Genomic DNA, 18,607 nt, shown 5'->3' on the forward strand with positions numbered 1-18,607 from the left:
TTAGAATCCAGAGAATTTTACAGAACGCAGTATTTCTTTGGTATGTTCCGTGCTACTAATCCATAAAATCCCATTGAGACCTATTGTCATCAGCCCAGGCTTTTCTATTCCTATTAATGTTAAATTTAAAATAGTCAGCAATCTCCCCTGTGCTGTGAGAATATGGAAAGAATTTTGATACATATCTGAAACTACAAAATTATCGGATTTCGTTTTTAACACTTCAATAGGAGTAAAAGGATGTTCAGTTGAATGAATCAAGGCGTTTCCAATATATTTCCATTGAATTATTCCATCTCTACTGATGAACACTACATCTCCTTTATAGCCTCTCAAATAGGTACTGTCAATGTAGCAGATATCCCCATCATCGGTTGTTGTACAGCATAGTACAACATCTCTTGTAAGTAATTGATTCTCACGATTAGTGTAGACCTTTATGATGTTTCCATCAAATCCCAATGTCATGATGATGGGTATATCTATTGAGTCTTTCACAGAGCTACAATCCATTCCAACAACGATTCCAAGGTCTGTAACATGAATAGTATACGGTATACTAGGAGAAAGATCTTTCAGAACTTTTATCCCATCATCGGCAGCCAAATGACAGATTTGTCGAAAAGCAGAAGATGCGAGGAAAATGTCTTTATTCAAACAACTTATTTCGGAGTTGCCATGGTCTGTTTTTATTGATTTTATTGTTTTAATTCTTTCTTCTTTTACCTGCAGTTTTCGTATTTGCTTCCTCCCGTCAGTGATCCAGATATTTCCATCCTCATCACTTGTTATACTGCTTAATTGTGACATGTCCAGTTCATATTTTGCCATTATTTTAAAGTTTATTTCCTTTTCAATTGTTTTAGATTCAGTTTGAATTTTATAATTAGGAATATATTGCTGTATTTTTATATTCAACGATTTTTGACTAGTCGACTTGTCAATAGAATCCAATTTTGAATGCATATGTCTTACAGCCGCAAGGAACTGTTCTGTATTTCGTAATTTGTATTCATTTTCTACTTGTTGTATAACTGTTATGATATCATTTTTATCTTGTAAAATTTCCAATTCTTTCCTTGACATCAGTTCAGAATGTGTTTCTGTCTTTTCTTTATGTTCTTTTAGTAACCTCAAACATTTTGACTGAACTTCCTTGGCTTGTGTTTCCTCTCTTAATATATTTTGCTCTATTTCAAAAGACCTTGATTTCTCAATTTCTGCCATTATGTTTGAATTTTCTATTAACTTTTCCATTTTTGAATTTGTCTGAATTTGCACTTTTTTCATTATTTCAACTTTCTTTTGACAAAACTGTTGTATTTCTTCCATTTGATGTAAATGGTGAGTTTTTGCTATGCACATGGGACACACTAATAAATAACATGTTATGCAGAACATACAGCACAATTGTTTTCTATGATCTTTACATTTAACTGGTTTAAAGTCAGACTCTGCATCACTGTCATCAGTATGAGAATGAATGTCCTTCAAAGCCACAATGTCATGGAGATCAGCATTTTTGAACTTGGCATGTACCTTATCTGTACATTTTTGGCACATATAAAGATCGCAGTCCATGCATTTCACTTTTATTTTTGTATCTGTTTCACATAATCCACAAGCTAGAATGTCCTGAGACTTTTTAATTGATCCAGAATACGCCATTGTTCATACAAAATTTATGTGTTTATATCTTCATACATTCTCATGTAACTTTTAATTGTCAAATAATCATTTTTAGAAAATGTGACGGAAATAGTATTATCGTTCCGGAACTTATCTATCATAAGTTCGAGAGATAGTGTGGGGTTGTAACATGATTTAAGTATCATATGAGATAATACTCAAAAGACAATTATTGTAAAGGTTTATCTTATGCAACATAAAGTAATCTTATGCTTGTAATCTGATTTGATTACTGAAGAGCACACTCAAGTGGGGACTGTTGTGACTTGGTTACTTTAATAATTTAAAATCATGTATGGTACGTCATCAATGAGCGTCCGTTATCGTTGTCTGTCAAATGTGGATTTTTTTCTTTAAATTAACAATTTACGCCAAAACATGAATCATTCATAGATCAATGCCAGAAAGACAATCTAATACCTCCAATGTCCACTGTAGCTACAGCATTTAAGAAACATTATGTTATCCCTTGACCTTTAAAATAACTTAATGTTTTGTGCTTAATTTCTGCCAACGAACCAAAATTAAAAAGGGTAACATAAATCGTCTTATCACTTGAAAACCATAAAAGAAAAAGTCATATGTCTGATTAAAACTGCTCTAAAGTCAACATCTTCCTTTGTCCAGGTTCTACAAAAATACCAAAAGAGTTTTTCCAAATAAAGGAGAAAAAGAAAGGCGAAAGATACCATAGGGACATTCAAACTTTAAGTCGAAAATAAAGTTACAACGACATGACTGATAAAGAAAATAAAAACAGAAAAATAACAGAACATAGAAAACTAGACTAAGCAGTTATTGTCTACTATATCGATAAGTGTCATAAATTGCACATCTGTAAATATAGATATTGTAATTTCCCATAGGAACCCCCATTGCAAATAAAGTCTCGTAAGAAAATATATCTTAGAACGGAATATCTATATGCACTACATTTTTATTCAAAGGTCAATACATAAGGATGTGGGGCATATTTTCAACATTTATATGCCCTGAACGTCCAAGTGCTTAAATTTTTACTAAAATTCTATGATACCCCTATCTCCACTGTGGGCCTTTCTCATATTTGAATTTTCACCACTACTATGTGTTTTTATACTGGTAACATTTCCAAATTATGTCTCTATGAGATGAAACATAGAGATAATATCTGGGAACTAGTACGTAAACAACACAAAATATCTATGAAAATTAAAGATCTTTCATAATGAGGCGTGGCTTGAGAAACAGCTGTATTTACAAAGTGCAACCTATACTATAGATAGATAATAACTCTTAACGGAAAAAAGATCAGCAAAGCTCTACCGCGATATCAAACGATCGAAACTATTTGCAAATTCTGACAGGGGATATAGGAAATAATGATAACAAAAATTATCAACAGTACAATATCTACAAAGATGATTACGGCTAAAACGATTGTATGACACAACTACGTATTACTGCTCTTCAATGGTGATTGGTTTCCCATAATTAGAACTCTGCCAAATGACGGACATCCTAAAGTGATTATTCTGTCCGACCATCCGTCCGTCCGTCTGTAACACATTGTGTCCGCTCTATAATGAAAAAAAAACCAACCAAACAATACACAAAACACAACATAGAAAAAAGAGACTTATTAGCTATCCAAGGTACCAGGATTATAATTTAATACGCCAGACGCGCGTTTCGTCTACATAAGACTCATCAGTGACTAAGGTAGCAATACACAGTTAGGAAAAAAACTTAAAATTGACATTCATAATTTTTAAACACCCTCTTTCCCCTCCTGTCTAACAAATAAGACTTAATATTTGTGTTATGCATGTATATATTTATAGAAAGAAAATCTTCCATAGATCTGATTTCTTATGGTCATAATGGTGAAATGTAATCCCTTTTGGATGTAGCCATGGCAACAATCTGCATTTCTTTGATACAAAATATATCAAAAAAGGGGGGTGAACATGTCACAAAAGTCTCCAACATTTGGTCCAAAGGAAAATTTCAATCAATTACAGTGATACCTTTCCTGAAACCATAGGTTTATATCTATCAAGTGGTCCCAAAAAATTCCTATGCATTTCTGCTCGTTTTTCCATAAAATTGAATTGAAAAGATCGAGCGCAAAATCTTTGTTGACAAACACTACACTGATTTATGGACCTATGGGCGGTACGGATAGGAAAATACGGACTGTCAACCAGATAAATGGCCTATAAAACATGATAAAACAATTTAAATGTTCATATAAACCCACTAAGAAGGCTATATTATTATTCAATTATCTAAAAATCAATTTTTTTGTACAAAAACTTTCATCTTTGAAAAAATCACCATGGCCATAATGCGAAACTAAACTTCTAAATGTGTATTGCTACCTAAGCAACTCGAACCCTACCGAAAACGGGGGGAGGGGGGTATCAGGTACTCCTGAAAGATAAGCAGATCTTGCTCCACATTTTTTTGCACCCGTCGTGTTGCTCATGTTAGTACACACCCAGTAAATAGTCTAATTCGGTCGGTCATATTCGTGAAAAGGGATTAGGTTTATAATAACAAAATGAGACACATAGAACGAAATTCATAACAGTGTGGTCGACAGTAAAACGTTTATTAGTAATTGTACTGAAAAGTTTACCTTTAACTTGTTTGTCGTGGGCGATGATTTTATGCTCACTCAGTCTATCGGAGGCTTTCAAGTGGGGATTTAAATAATCATTTGTTACACATTTTGATACATAAAATGAATCTTTCTTTTCACATATCATTTAAGGAATTTATTTTAAATAATTGTTATACCATCACTTACAACAGTTTCACTTTTAAGAATATTAATGTCCAGAGCTGATATCAATAAATAATAATAATAAAAAAAAGTTTATTCATGGTAAAAAAAACCAAAAAAACTTTTAAGTTAATAGGGACCCGCGTTATTTCAGAAAATATCTTATTGATTAAGAGAACAAAAACTTCTACGTTGTGATCATTTAAGAGTGGCCTTCTATTTATTTAATGCTAACCATGTGGGCTTTGTTTTTTTTTATATACCATAAATCGATTCGTTCATTCAGATATTTGTCAGTTTGCCTTGGCTCTTCAAGTCCAACACACAACTTCTCACGAAATTGGTATTTTTCTTACAAAAATTACATCCATGTGATGTATTCTTTTCATGGAGAATGAATGTTGCACCTTATTTCATTTGTTATCGTTTTTTTTTTGTGTGTGTATCATTGACGTATAAGACAACCTGAATCTTCTTTATTCAAATTTAAAACATACGAGATGGCAATTATGACACAAAATAACTAAATTAAACTTACAGCAGAAGAAAGATAATGAACATCGCTTTTATAGTCTTCTAAATATCGAAGACGCGTGGTCTTTTTAAAAATGATGTAAATTTATAAAGGAAGCAACAAACAAAATAGTTCGAATATTTATATTGGAAAAAGTAACGGTGTGTAAATCATAACAATTATTTTATTTCGATGAAAATCAAACTGTTGAATTTTTTCCGCTGCGAGCAAATTTTTAATTTTGGTCGCATTTTGAAAATCAATAAATCTTGTATTCTTGTTGAAAGCTGCACTGTGTAGTTTATACCCGTTTTTTCAATGCCACACAAATCCAACACAGACAAAAAAATGGTAGGTTCAAGAAATAATTGATGCAAACTATACTTTTTGTAGTTTTAACAAGGGTAGGCATTATATTCGTGATTATGTTTGCCCGAGCGATATCGAAAAACTATTATACAAAGTGTCCTAGTTCAGTGAAAATGTACGTCATACTTATTTAATTCCTAAACAAATAAATAAACAAACATTAATTAATTAACATACAACACTACCAAAGGCCAGGGACTCCTTGTATGATTTTGTAAAAAAAATGCATCTTTTTAAAACAGTCGAAAACAAAATTGTCTGTCCAATGGAAAAGTCGAAGCCCAAAAAAGATGAACAGTGCATTATAGAAACATAGAAGCTGGTTGCAAAAGTTGACGACAAGATCTATTTTATAACTTGAGTATGGCCTAATACTATTAACCTGAAATAAATATATTTATAGCAATTCCCTTGATACGAAAGATCTACATGTTGCCTTGGGCTTTTTTTTTCTTTTTTTTTTGCTCTTTGGTTGGGTTTTTGTCTCAATGACAATTCAATTTTCATTCTTATCATAGAACTGCATGTTAAAATAAGAATATGAAGTGTGATAGGCAATCAGACACATTCTTTCCAGGGACCAACAGGCGTTATCAAGCTATAGGTCCCCGTATGGCCTTCGACCATTAGCAAAATACACACTTTATAGAATGAAAGCTCCAAGAGGTCTTGGGATGAAAAAAACAAACATAAAAGATGAGCGAGAAAAAAAATAGGGATACCGCATGGAAATTGGAAAATGGTCCGCAACATTAATTTAGTCAACTCACTTAGTTGAAATTAAAGACCTGGCGAATTTTAGCCTTTTGCAATGGATGTGATGTATGTTTAAAAAAAATCATGGTTGGTTTGGACATTTTTATAAATCAAGTCTTGTTTTTAAATTATTTGCAAGTAAGTTTTAAGTCATGAACAAATAATCACTCACAGAAAGACGTCAAATCCATCAACAAAAGAAAAAAATTAATAGACGACCGACAAAGCACAGAATATCATGTATGTGTTCCGGACCATATGAGTATTTGGACCATACGCATATATCATGACCATAAGGGTATACTAATATGGTCCAACCATACACGTATGGTCCAAATACTCATAAGGTCCGGAACATATTTTATTTGCGATCACAAATGCACGAAGACGTCCATTTCTATGTAAATTGGATCGATTTTTTTATATAGATAAGATGAATGCGTTTCTGTTGCCAAGTGTTTTTCACAAGTATAGTAGCAGTATAGCAGAACGGTTTAAGTTTCCTATATACACCAAATGATACATTTTGCCAATACAATAACGTAAATGCATGCAAATTTCACAAGGTTTAATCCAAATAGCTTTCTTACTATCCAATAACTTTCAAGTACGAAAAAGACAGGGCAGAAGTATATTTTGTCTTTATGTTTCGTATTTGCACAACTTTTGAAAGTGGATTATGCATTCGTTCTAAAATATAATTAGACCAGATAAAAGTTAAAAGATTACATAACTCGACAATCGCAATAGTTAAATCCGAAAAAGATAATCAATCAATACATGCATTCAGTAAGTCATTCTTTTTTCTGAAAGAACATGGCTTTGCGATATCTTATTATGAAAATTGATTGTCGAAACATAACAAAAACACAAGTAAAGGACGTTTAATTAATCAATATAAATCAAAACACAAATTCCTGATTAGTATTTCGAATTATTTTATATAGGCGTTGAGAACCTTTGGTGACCCCACGGTTTAAATGTTTATATTAAGGACGTCGTGAGCAATGGGCGTTATAGACGAACGTTCACCTAATCTGTCCCAGTCAATGGGATATTAAAGTGCGCCAATCAATGTCCATAGCCACACTGTTATGAATTCGATACTATCCGTTATCATCTGTGAAACGGATATTCTATAAGAATATCGAGATGGCGTCCATAAAGATTACAAAGGGGTGAATTCAACTTCGTCATTTGGAACTTTTGGTTTAACAGCTTCCTTGTGAGCAGCAAATAAACTCATCATAGATACCAGGATTAAAATTTTATATTTACATCAGACGCGCGTTTCGTCTATAAAAGACTCAACAGTGACGCTCGAATCAAAAAATGATTAAAAGGCCAATTAAGTACGAAGCAGAAGAGCATTGAGGACCACAAATTCCTAAAAGTTTTGCCGAATACAGCTAAGGTAATTTATTCCTGAGGTAGAAAAGCCTTAGTTTTTCAAAAATTCTAAATTTTGTTAACAGGTAATTTATAATTATGAACATATCAATGATAACTCAAGTCAACACAGAAGTGCAACCCTCTAGTAAGGAAATCATGATGTGAAATACAAACCAATTTCATATTACTAACTTTAAACTCCAGGTTTTACAATTATTCGACAGGTTACCTATCATGTAGTAGGACATCCTGGTACTCGGTCAATTATGAGCAACAACAAAAAAGTAAAATCAAATATATGATCAGTGAAATTAAGGGGAAATTTACTGGATTTAGTCAGGCATAGAAAGCATTTAAACAGTTAACTTTCTCTAAAAAATGTACCGATTAAAATCTTGAGTTTACTTATTTACATTGCTCTTGCTTGACCGAGTACTAGGATGTCCTACCATAGAGAAGGTAACCTGTTAGGAAATATTAATTCCGGATTCAAAAGTCGGTAATATGTGAATATATACTCTGTATGCAGGTGCGGCTTGAATATTGCTACATAAAAATGGAAAGTTCACAATTCGGAGGCTGAAATTATCTCTTTTGTCGTAAAATTTTGTTTTCAACCGACCCTCATTGTCAATTTCAAGATGAGCACATGAAACTTTACATATCTTCCTGATCATTTTCTTAATGTTATTATGATACAACAGTTCTACAGTTGTGAAAGGTGCTCATAGAATTACATAATTTCATCTGATGCATTTCGGAAATACATAAATCACAATCAATATATGTGGAGAATATTTTTAATAAAGAAAACACTATTCACTCACTAGTTTTTGCATTTTGCATGTTTTCATCATGTTGAAAAAAAGCAAATAATTTTTAATGCCAGTCTTTTCTGCTGTATCCCTATTTTAGACATATTTACCAATCATGCCTGTTTGTTTTGTTCGCGCATCGTCTGTCATACAAGTGAGAGGTTAAGCTAGCTATAAAACTAAGTTTAATCCACCATTTTCTACATAAGAAAATACCTGTAACAAGTCAGGAAATGACAGTAATTATCCATTCGTTTGATGTGTTGGAGCTTTTGATATTGCAATTTGATTATGGTCGTGTAGTTTTGAATTTTCCTCGGACAGTTCGGTATTTTTAAGATTTTACTTTTTATGAGCAAAAGTTGTCAGTTGATATGGCTCTTGATTCCCTCCATAATCGTCTTTACTCACGGCTCACTTCCAACAGACCATAGAGGTTAAACTGCAAATATATTTTCTTTTGTTTGTTGTAATTGTTTGGATTTCTAACTATTTTGATCTGAGCGTCACTGATGAGTTTTATGTAGACGACACGCGCGTCTGGCGTATCAAATTATAAGACTGGTACCTTTGATAACTAATTACTTTGCTATTGTGTAATAACACATAAACTGTTTTCGAGATGACATATAATTAACCTGAGTATTGTTATTTTACTAAGATATTGCACAAATATATCTAAAGTCTCTGTATTCTGCGAAAAAAAAAAAACCATAACCCTATATATGTGGGAATTGCTCTGGTTGACCTACCATTTACTTTATAACTACAACTAAAACATCAAAAAAAGAAAGTCCCAATTACCTTTCTGTTGAGATTTCAACCATTTGTTGGAGCTAAAAAAATCTGATTAGGTTGTTAACTAGCATGGGTTTTCCGCTGGTTAACCTACTTTTCCAAATGAAAGTAAGACTATAAGGCTTCAAAAAAATGTAAATGACATTTTTACATATAGCTCTTATCAATCTAAGGGATATTTTGCTAAGATTTAGTATTGAATTGTATGGTTAGTATATTCATAATCATATAGAAAATGATTGGTAGGAGATTTTGTGGTATATATCACTTTGACAAATACCTAGTATCACAGGATGGAAGTGTCTGGAAGCAAACTAAATGTACCCAATCATCTCCTCTTGATACAATACTAATGCTGCCCTACACACAACCACATACAGATCTATTTCTTATAACATAAACACAACCAAAAAAAGGAAAATCACAAAAATACTGAACTCAAAAGCTCGAACACATAAAACCAAAGGATAAGATCTGTCATATTCATGACTTGGTACAGGCATTTTCTTACGAAGAAAATATTGTTAAATCAAATCAGTAACTCCTTGTACTGTGAGCATATATAAAAGAGAGCGAAAGATACCAGAGGGACAGCCATAAATCGAAAATAAACTGACAGCGCCGTGTCTAAAAGTTAAAAAGACAAACAGACAAATAAAAGTACAAAAGACACAACATAGGAAACTAAAGACTAAGACACGAACCCCAGCAAAAACTGGGGGTGATCCCAGGTGCTCTGGAAGGGTAAACAGACCTTGCATATGCATGAATTGTCATTGATATGGTTATATTTATAAATTTACTGTTTACAAATTTTTGAAAATTTTGAAAAACTAAGGCTTTTCTACCTCAGGTATAGATTACCTTAGCTGTATTTGGCAAAACTTTAAGAAATTTTGGTCCTCAATGCTCTTCAACTTCGTACTTTATTTTGGCATTTTAACTTTTTTGGATTCGAGCGTCACTGATGAGTCTTTGTAGACGAAACGCGCGTCTGGCGTATATACTAAATTTAGTCCTGGTATCTATGATGAGTTAATTTTATGGCACTCGTCGTGTTGTTCATGTTAATACAAACCCGGTAAATAGTCGGTAGATCACATTCGTGGTGAAAAGGGAAGGGGATTGTAGTTACGACATAAGAAACATATCTGATATCATGTGAAACGGTTATTCCATAACGGTCATGTCATAAAGGATGATGTGTCTTATCCGGAACTATTAAATTATTCTGTACTCAAAGCTTCGATAGAAGTAAAAGAAAGTTTATTTGAATTTATTTAGGAATTTCCATTGTATTTCCACTGAATAGTTCCATCTCTATTGATACAGTCCACATATCCTAAATAGCCTGCATTTAAATTACTATCAATATAGCAGATAGTGCGATGAGTGATTATTGTACAAAGAGTACAACATTTCTTGTTAGTAATTGCCTTCTATGGTTTTTATAGAGTTGTGCGATTTTAAACATGAGTGGCAAAATAAATACGTTTTAGTGTGAAAGTTCTATAAAATTTTAGCACAGTTACTAAACATTCTTAATCAAGATTATCCTTTCTTTGCTAAGAACATTATCACCTTGCATATTTTAATGATTGACTGATAAAAAAGTTTCCAATACATTTTTTTCATTAAATACTAGTAATGCCTTCTTTATATTCATTTACAGTTGCACTCGCCTCTATTTTCAAAAGGGAAATTTTTATGAATGTTCATGTTTGAATTATACGTTTAACTTTGTTTTCAGTATTTATAAAGCTTTTCGTCAGATACCAGAGAATTTCACATGACTGAGCGTTGCTCTGTTCATTTCCTTGCTATGTATCCATAAAATCCCATTAATATCAATTGTCATAACCCCTGGATCTTCTATTCCTATTATTGTTAAATCAAAGATAGTCAGTATTTCTCCCTGTGCTGTGAGCACATGTAGAGCATGATGTTTCTTATCCGAAACTAATAAATTATTGGACTCGGTATTCAGAACTTCAATAGGAGTAAAAGAATGTGTTTTTGAATTTATCAAAGAATTTCCATTGTACTTCCATTGAATAGTTCCATCTTTATCGATACACACTACATCTCCTATATTGCCTGTGTTGTAATGACTATCAATGTAGCAGATAGTTCCATCAGTGATTGTTGTACAGCATAATACAACATCTCTTGTAAGTAATTGTCTCCCGTGGTTTTTATACAATTGTCTGATTTTTCCATTAAATCCCAATCTCATGATGATGGGTATGTCAGTTTTATCGTTCACAGAGCTACAATCCATTCCTACAATGATTTCATTGTCTGAAACATGAATAGGGAAAGGTTCACAAGGAAAGAGATCTTTCAAAACTTTAAGTTTATCATCAGCGGCCAAATAACAGATTTGGCGAAAACTAGAAGATGCTAAATAGACATCTTTATTCAAACATCTAATTTCAGCGTCGCCAAGGTCCGTTTCTAGCGTTTTTATTATTTGAATTTCCTCTTTTATCTGAAGCTGCTGTGTTTGTTTCCTCCCGTCGGTGATCCAAACGTTACCATCCTTGTCACTAGTTATGCTGCTTATATGAGGTATGTCTAGTTCATATTTTGCTTTTATTTCAAATTGAATTTCAATTTCAACTGTTTTAGAATTAGTCTGGATTTGATAATTAGGAATATAATGCTGTGTTATTATATTAAATGATTTTGGAATTGTTGACTGCTCAAATGACTCTAATTTAGTTCGCAAACTACTTACAGCCTCAAAAAAAATTTCGGTGTTTTTGGAATTGTGTATATTTTCTACATGTTGCATGAACATTTCAATTTCTTTTTCTTTTTCCAGCACTTTAGATTCTTTCGTTGACACTTTTTCGGAATTGTTCTTGGTCTTTTCTTTGTGTTCTTCAAGTAGCATTAAACATTGTGACTGGACTTCTCTTGCTTGTTTTTACTCTTCCAATATCTTTCGTTTTACATCATTTGACTTTAATTTCTCGGATTCTGCAATTAAAGTTATTTTTTTATGATTTTTTTTTTACATTATCGTGAACTTGCTCTTGTAATTTTTTAATTTCGTCAACTTTTATTTGACAAACTGTTTGTATTTCCATCATCAAATGTGGATGATGAGTTTTTTTCTATGCACTTGGGACAAACAACAATTCCACATGTTATGCAGTACATACAGCACAGTTGTTTTCACTGATCTTTACATTTGACAGGTTTGAATTCCGACGTAACATCGGTATCCTCGATGTGAGAATGAAGATCCTTTAAAGCTACAATGTCATGGAGATCGGCATTCTTAAACTTGGCATGTAACTTATCTGTACATTTTGGGCACCCATAAAGATCACAGTCCATGCATTTCACTTTTATTTTTGTATCTGTTTCACATAATCCACAAGTTAGAATGTCCTGAGACTTTTTGGTTGATGCAGAATAAGCCATTTTCATTTTCGGTTACATATTCATGCTTCCTTAATTATATAATAATTACTAACTTGTAAATACCTTTACAAGAGGTAGTTACAAAAAGCTGTCTAAATTTGTCATTGTATCGAAACATATATTTTAACAAGTTTTTTTTTTATTAAAACGATTGCTTTAGTTGGAGATATATATTTCGATGTCAGACAATATTTTAGACCAAAGTTATGAGGAACAAAATATAAACAATTGAAAATAAATAATATCTTAACATATCTATATATATATATATATATATATATATATATATATATATATATATATATATATATATATGTATAACAAATTATTATATATATATATAAATTAGTATGGTCATACTTTGTTCATCTTGATCTATGAATTTTACGGGTCAATATATCAATTGCTTATACGATGGTATTTGTCACAAAACTTCTTTTGAAAATTAATCTAGTGTCACATTCAGTTATTTTGCCAAATTATTGATATAAATGTTATATGACTTTAATCTTTCTTCATAATATCAAAATGATCTTTGCCTTTACATAATATTGCAATGTTACACTTCGTATGTCTTAAAAATTCGATAAAATCTTATTTTAAGTTAATTAAATTAAGTTCCATTACTGAAATATTAAAAGACAGTATCAAGTTACACCAAATTTTAAATATCAATAGTCAATTTAAACACCACTTTTAGTGAATATTTCTTTTAAAAATATCTTTGTCCAATACGATTTTATCAGAGACATATACATGTGTGGTACTATTTTCAAACTACTTATTGAAAAAATTTGACATAATTGTGTTCAATTATCGTATGTGATCTACCCAATTAGTCTTGTCACAGTGTTCATAATTATAAGTGCAACATGACGGGTGAAACATCTGGATCAAGATATGCTTCCCCTTGTGGAGCACCTGAGATCATCACTGGTATTTGATGAAGTAACGATTACTCAGTCTTTAGTTTTTATATGCTGTGTTTTGTGTATTGTTGTTTGTATTTTGTATTTTAGTTTTATCATGGCATTTTCAGTTTATTTTATTCTAATGCGTTTGAATGTTACTTTGGAATCTTTTGACTCACTTACACCAAATAAAAAGAACTTGGGATTGAAATTACATTTTTGCCCCCTCCATCATCACCCTATTATCATCATACAGACATTTTGTTTTGTCAGATCCTCTAGTGACTTTTCATATATAAATGAAATACTCCACTTGTCAATAACAGAAGAGTTCGAAAAACCAGAAAAAAATCTGAAATGGGTAAAAAAAAATTCAGACAAAAGATGGCTTGTAAACACATCATATTAATTATTCTGGACAGGTCAGCGCTTTTATTTTTTTTTATCTTAGATATTTAAATTTGTATTCAGGTTTCAACTCAACACCTTTAATAAGTTTGATAATCAGATATGATGTACCATTATTTTTGAAACCGACTGTAAAAAAATTATATTTTCTTAAAACTACTGAGTTGGTGATATAGTCCACCAGCAGAGGTAGCAACCCAGTGATGTAAAAAAAAATTTAAAAAAAAGTTTATGTCATGTGACTAAAGTGTTTTCTGAATAAAGTTTCATATGGACTGCCCAAAGCTGAATATTTGATTGCCAATGGTGTATAAGAACCCAAACAGTCCTGAATGAAGTCTTCAGATCCTTATACCGGCAACATACAAATCCTTAGAGAACAAATGGAAAGATATTTGATCAGTTTGCATTGAGCAAAAGCCTTTCCAGATAATGAAAAGACATACACACAGGGCAGAAAACATGATGCCCCCTCTTACACAACTATCGTAGGCAGGCCAATATTAAAAAAAATACAATAATTCATACATTTTAATAGGTATATGTAATAGACTATAATTATATTGGGTAACAGATTCATGAAATAGACTATACCAACAGTAAGTAACAAAACTTTACATAATAAATATACTGAAATGCCAGTTTGTTATCTGAAAAAAAAAATGCTCCGACAATAACTTGTAGGTGGACCTTCATACTCAAACAAAATAAATGGAAGTCAACACATCTTCAATCAGTAAGTTGCAATATATAATATGCATTTATTATAAACTGTACAGAAAAAGTTTCATTAATTTATAGGTAAATCATATGCAAATTTAATGTTAGAAAGCACTATCAGAGCTATAGGGTTAACACCTAAATATGAGTTGTGTACAAATAAAAGTTACAAAAAAACGAAAATGGTGCAGCCATTCTATTAAGATAACATGGTAACAAGACATAAGAGTATTACTTATTCTGATTGGTTGTTGATACCAGATACCTCATGGATTTTCAGATTAATGAAAAACAAAAATTAAAATGTTCTCATTCCTTTAGAAAACTATTTAGCATTTTTCTATTACCATACTAGTAATTGAAAAACATATTACCAGGCAAGGGATATATGGGTAGATAAATTTCTTTGCCAAATCTTAACTCTTACTTTTGCTATATGACTAATTTCAAATTCTTACTGAATGTCATCGCAAGGGTTTGAACATAGCTTTTTCTTAATTATTTTGGCATTTTGGAATGTACTACCAACCTCAAGCAAGATTAATACACCTTTTCATCTTCTAGGGATGTAAGCCAATCAGGGAATATGTGAGCCAATCAGGGAATATCAACCTCATTTTAGGTTATAGTTATTATAGTGTATTTAAAGATATTTAAACCAATCAGAACCTCGATCATGTAACCAATCATGTAATAATGAAAGGTGCTTACATTTAATTGTATAGTTTGTCCATTTTTTTTTTTATAAAAGAGAGATAGATGAATTCACTTAAAATGGATTTAAATGGTACATTCTGAAAAATGGGTTTACATAAATGAAAGCAACCCAATACACAATAAAACAAAACAAAAATATCTACAGGTTATTTTATGGTCTTCAAAGACAGACCAGTGTCCATACAAAAGAAAACATCCATTTTCAATAGCAGATTTTATTTTGTTCAAATCTAGTTTTCAAACACGACTGAAATCGTCTATTTTATAGAGATATATAATTAACCAAAGTAATTTGTGATATTTCAAACTTCCAGCTTAATATGTTCAAATTGTATACAACTGAAATAATTATGCTTAACTTGAAGAATATGTAGAAAAATTCAGCTGTGCAAAACCTATGTTAAGATGTGAAGATTTTAACGAGTGGAATGGTTCAAACAATGTATTATTTATTAATTCAAATATAGTATTCAAATGTATTAAGTCTTATTATTCTACAATAAGGCAGTATTAATAAATGTATAAAAAGATTAATTCAAATTAAACATTATAATTAGTGACGGATTACTATATAAATCAAATGATTTTGACGGATTATACATATATATTTATATTGCAATACATCTGGTTTGTTCTATACATATATAGCACTTTAACATAATTCATGGTGAATGACGAAAAATTCAATGAAGGATGAAAAACTTGATTTAACATCAATTTAAAAAAAAAAAAATTACATTTATTTTTTTTATTTTTTTTTTATCAGTCCAATTTGATGTCTTATTTGGAAACATAAAACGTCAAAAACAATCAGTTAGTCCAAATAAAAGATTTTTTTTTTTTTAACAAAACGATCATCATTTCTCACGATTTCAACTTTATAGCAACTTTGCAAAAAATGAAGTGATTTTCTTTTAGCAAAAACTTAATTAACATCATTTTTATAATTATTAAGCAGATAAACAATGTCAGGGACATACCATATGGTGTTACCCACATATGAGAGGGTCTGCATGGGGTTTATAGAACAGATAATGTGCAAAAGGTGCTTAATAAAGAGCAAAAAGAAAAGTAACTGTAGAGGGAACTAGACATAAATAAGAAAGAATAGAGAATAATGGGGGAAAAAAATAAAGAATTGGGAAAAAAGTACAAAAAATAAAAGAAAGAAAAGAAAAGGACCCCATCAAAACCCCCCTATGACAGAACATGTTCATGCATTGTAACTGATTATCCGTATGATCTTTTATTGTGTTCCTCCAAATTATGCTAATCAAGTTTTTCATCCGGTTTTAAATGAAAAGCAACTACTCCTGGATAACACTATATATCAATAATAATAAACAAAAAACAAAAACACTTACGACAATATACAGATTGCATCAGATCATACAAACAACCAATACAAAAGGTAGGAAATATACTTATCACACGATCGGAGCACCATCTAACATTTAATCAAAATCATGAGTATAATCTAACTGGCGCCAGTATTTTCTGATTAAATTGTACAATGTTCCTTATGAAGAACGTACCATGTTCCTTATGAAGAACATTGTAACAATATGCGAATCAATACAGTTTCACCTGGATTGGATCATGAAATTTTTTTTCTATGAGCACATGTCCACCAGGAGAATAGAGAGTCTACAGTGTCATTTCTCAATACTTATCTGATTATATTACTTAAAATATGACCAGAAAACACCTAAGTGCATTGACACAAGAAACAATTATTCCTACTTATGGTACTTTCCGATGGTGAAGAATTTTTAATTTACATTGTACTTTTGCATTTGAAAATTAAGTTTCAATTTGTTAAATCGTCAAATTTGCTCTCATTTTCGAACATCTGGAAACAAATTGATAAACATTATTTTACTGTCAATTTTAACTGATTTCAATTATTTTTTGCAGTAAAACAAAAGATTTCGAAGACTTTCACATAACAGTGCATAGAGACAGAATGTTCTACATTAAACACGGGAAGTAGAAAAGTATAAATTTGAACACGGAATACAAACATTTTTACATTATAACACAAATACAAACTAATTCTTACTGAATATTTCTATAATACTAATAACATAAAATTATTGGTTAATATTGTCTCAAGTGGAATATGTTATTGCACAAGCTTCTTGGTGCAATAAATATTGCATTACAGATAATATTTGCCAATATTCTTGCATCAAACCTTTTAACTATTTGACAAAAATTTTAAAATGACAGAAACTCTCTACACTAAACATCAGTCACCCTTTTCAAGCTATTTTAGCACTGGTGCAATAACTTGGAATATCGCATATTACATTTTGGTTACATTTGACATGGTATATAAGTTTCCTATACACAAAATTATGTGATATTACTATATTGGTCAATGAATATATTCATAATTTATTTTAGGCACAAATTGATAGAAAACAAAGATTTGTTGCAATATATCATTTTTCCAAAAAAATATTTATTGCATTATGTTTGTCCCTGAATCTTTTTCCTAATGCAATGTCTGTTATTCAATGTAACATCAAATCAAGCAATTTGATCACTGAATATTTTCAAGGGGGATAACACCCTTTTAGGATGTGGGATTTAAGGGCAAAGGGGGTTGTCAGATATAGGGGATACAAAAAAAAAGAGGTTCTGGGGAAAAAAAGGAAAAACGTTGGAAGTTGGAAAAAAACAAAGAATAGGGGATTTTAGAATTAAGTACCCCACGTCATCCCACAATATATACTATCTTACAGTAATGCAGGTATAGCTACTGAAATGACTCATCCCACAATATATACTATCTTACAGTAATGCAGGTATAGCTACTGAAATGACTAATTTTGTCATTGATTATTTTCATAAATATTTATTCAAATCTTATACATTTGGCAATTAAATATATGTATAATGTATATAAAGTTTTATCAGAGCTTTCCAAACCCAAATGTTAGCAAGCCAGCTGCCTAGAATGAGAATTGTAAAGATTTTTATTGACATTGTTAAAAATTATTATTATCAAAAATTTAAATTAAGTAAAACTAATTTAATAAATGACACCAAAAAGTCATGATAACTGTTCAAGGAGCCCAGTAGGGACCTGTCAATGATGTTGTCATCTTCAAAAGGTCATATAAAGGTCTATACACACACTGACAACAGATATTTTGAAAAACTATGATATCACAGAAAAACACAGAAATGGTAATGCTCCATGATATAAAACTCAATTTCACAGCCAAGTTAACACATTAGTTTATAAAATAGTATACATACAAATAAAGTGAAGGTAAAGATGGAAATTCAACAATTATGAAAG

At 31.2% G+C, this 18,607-nt stretch overlaps 2 protein-coding genes across 2 annotated transcripts; both read right to left on the bottom strand.

Moving 5' to 3' along the window:
- LOC139515243 (uncharacterized) lies at window positions 1-1,668 on the bottom strand. The gene has a single exon (XM_071304806.1). It carries the CDS (start codon window positions 1,666-1,668, stop codon window positions 1-3), a length of 1,668 nt encoding a protein of 555 aa, XP_071160907.1.
- Window positions 1,669-10,871: 9,203 nt separating this feature from the next.
- LOC139515244 (uncharacterized) lies at window positions 10,872-12,002 on the bottom strand. The gene has a single exon (XM_071304807.1). It carries the CDS (start codon window positions 12,000-12,002, stop codon window positions 10,872-10,874), a length of 1,131 nt encoding a protein of 376 aa, XP_071160908.1.
- Between the last annotated feature and the right edge of the window lie 6,605 nt (window positions 12,003-18,607).

The sequence above is a fragment of the Mytilus edulis genome, chromosome 3, assembly GCF_963676685.1.
Source record: "Mytilus edulis chromosome 3, xbMytEdul2.2, whole genome shotgun sequence".
NCBI lineage: Eukaryota > Metazoa > Mollusca > Bivalvia > Mytilida > Mytilidae > Mytilus > Mytilus edulis.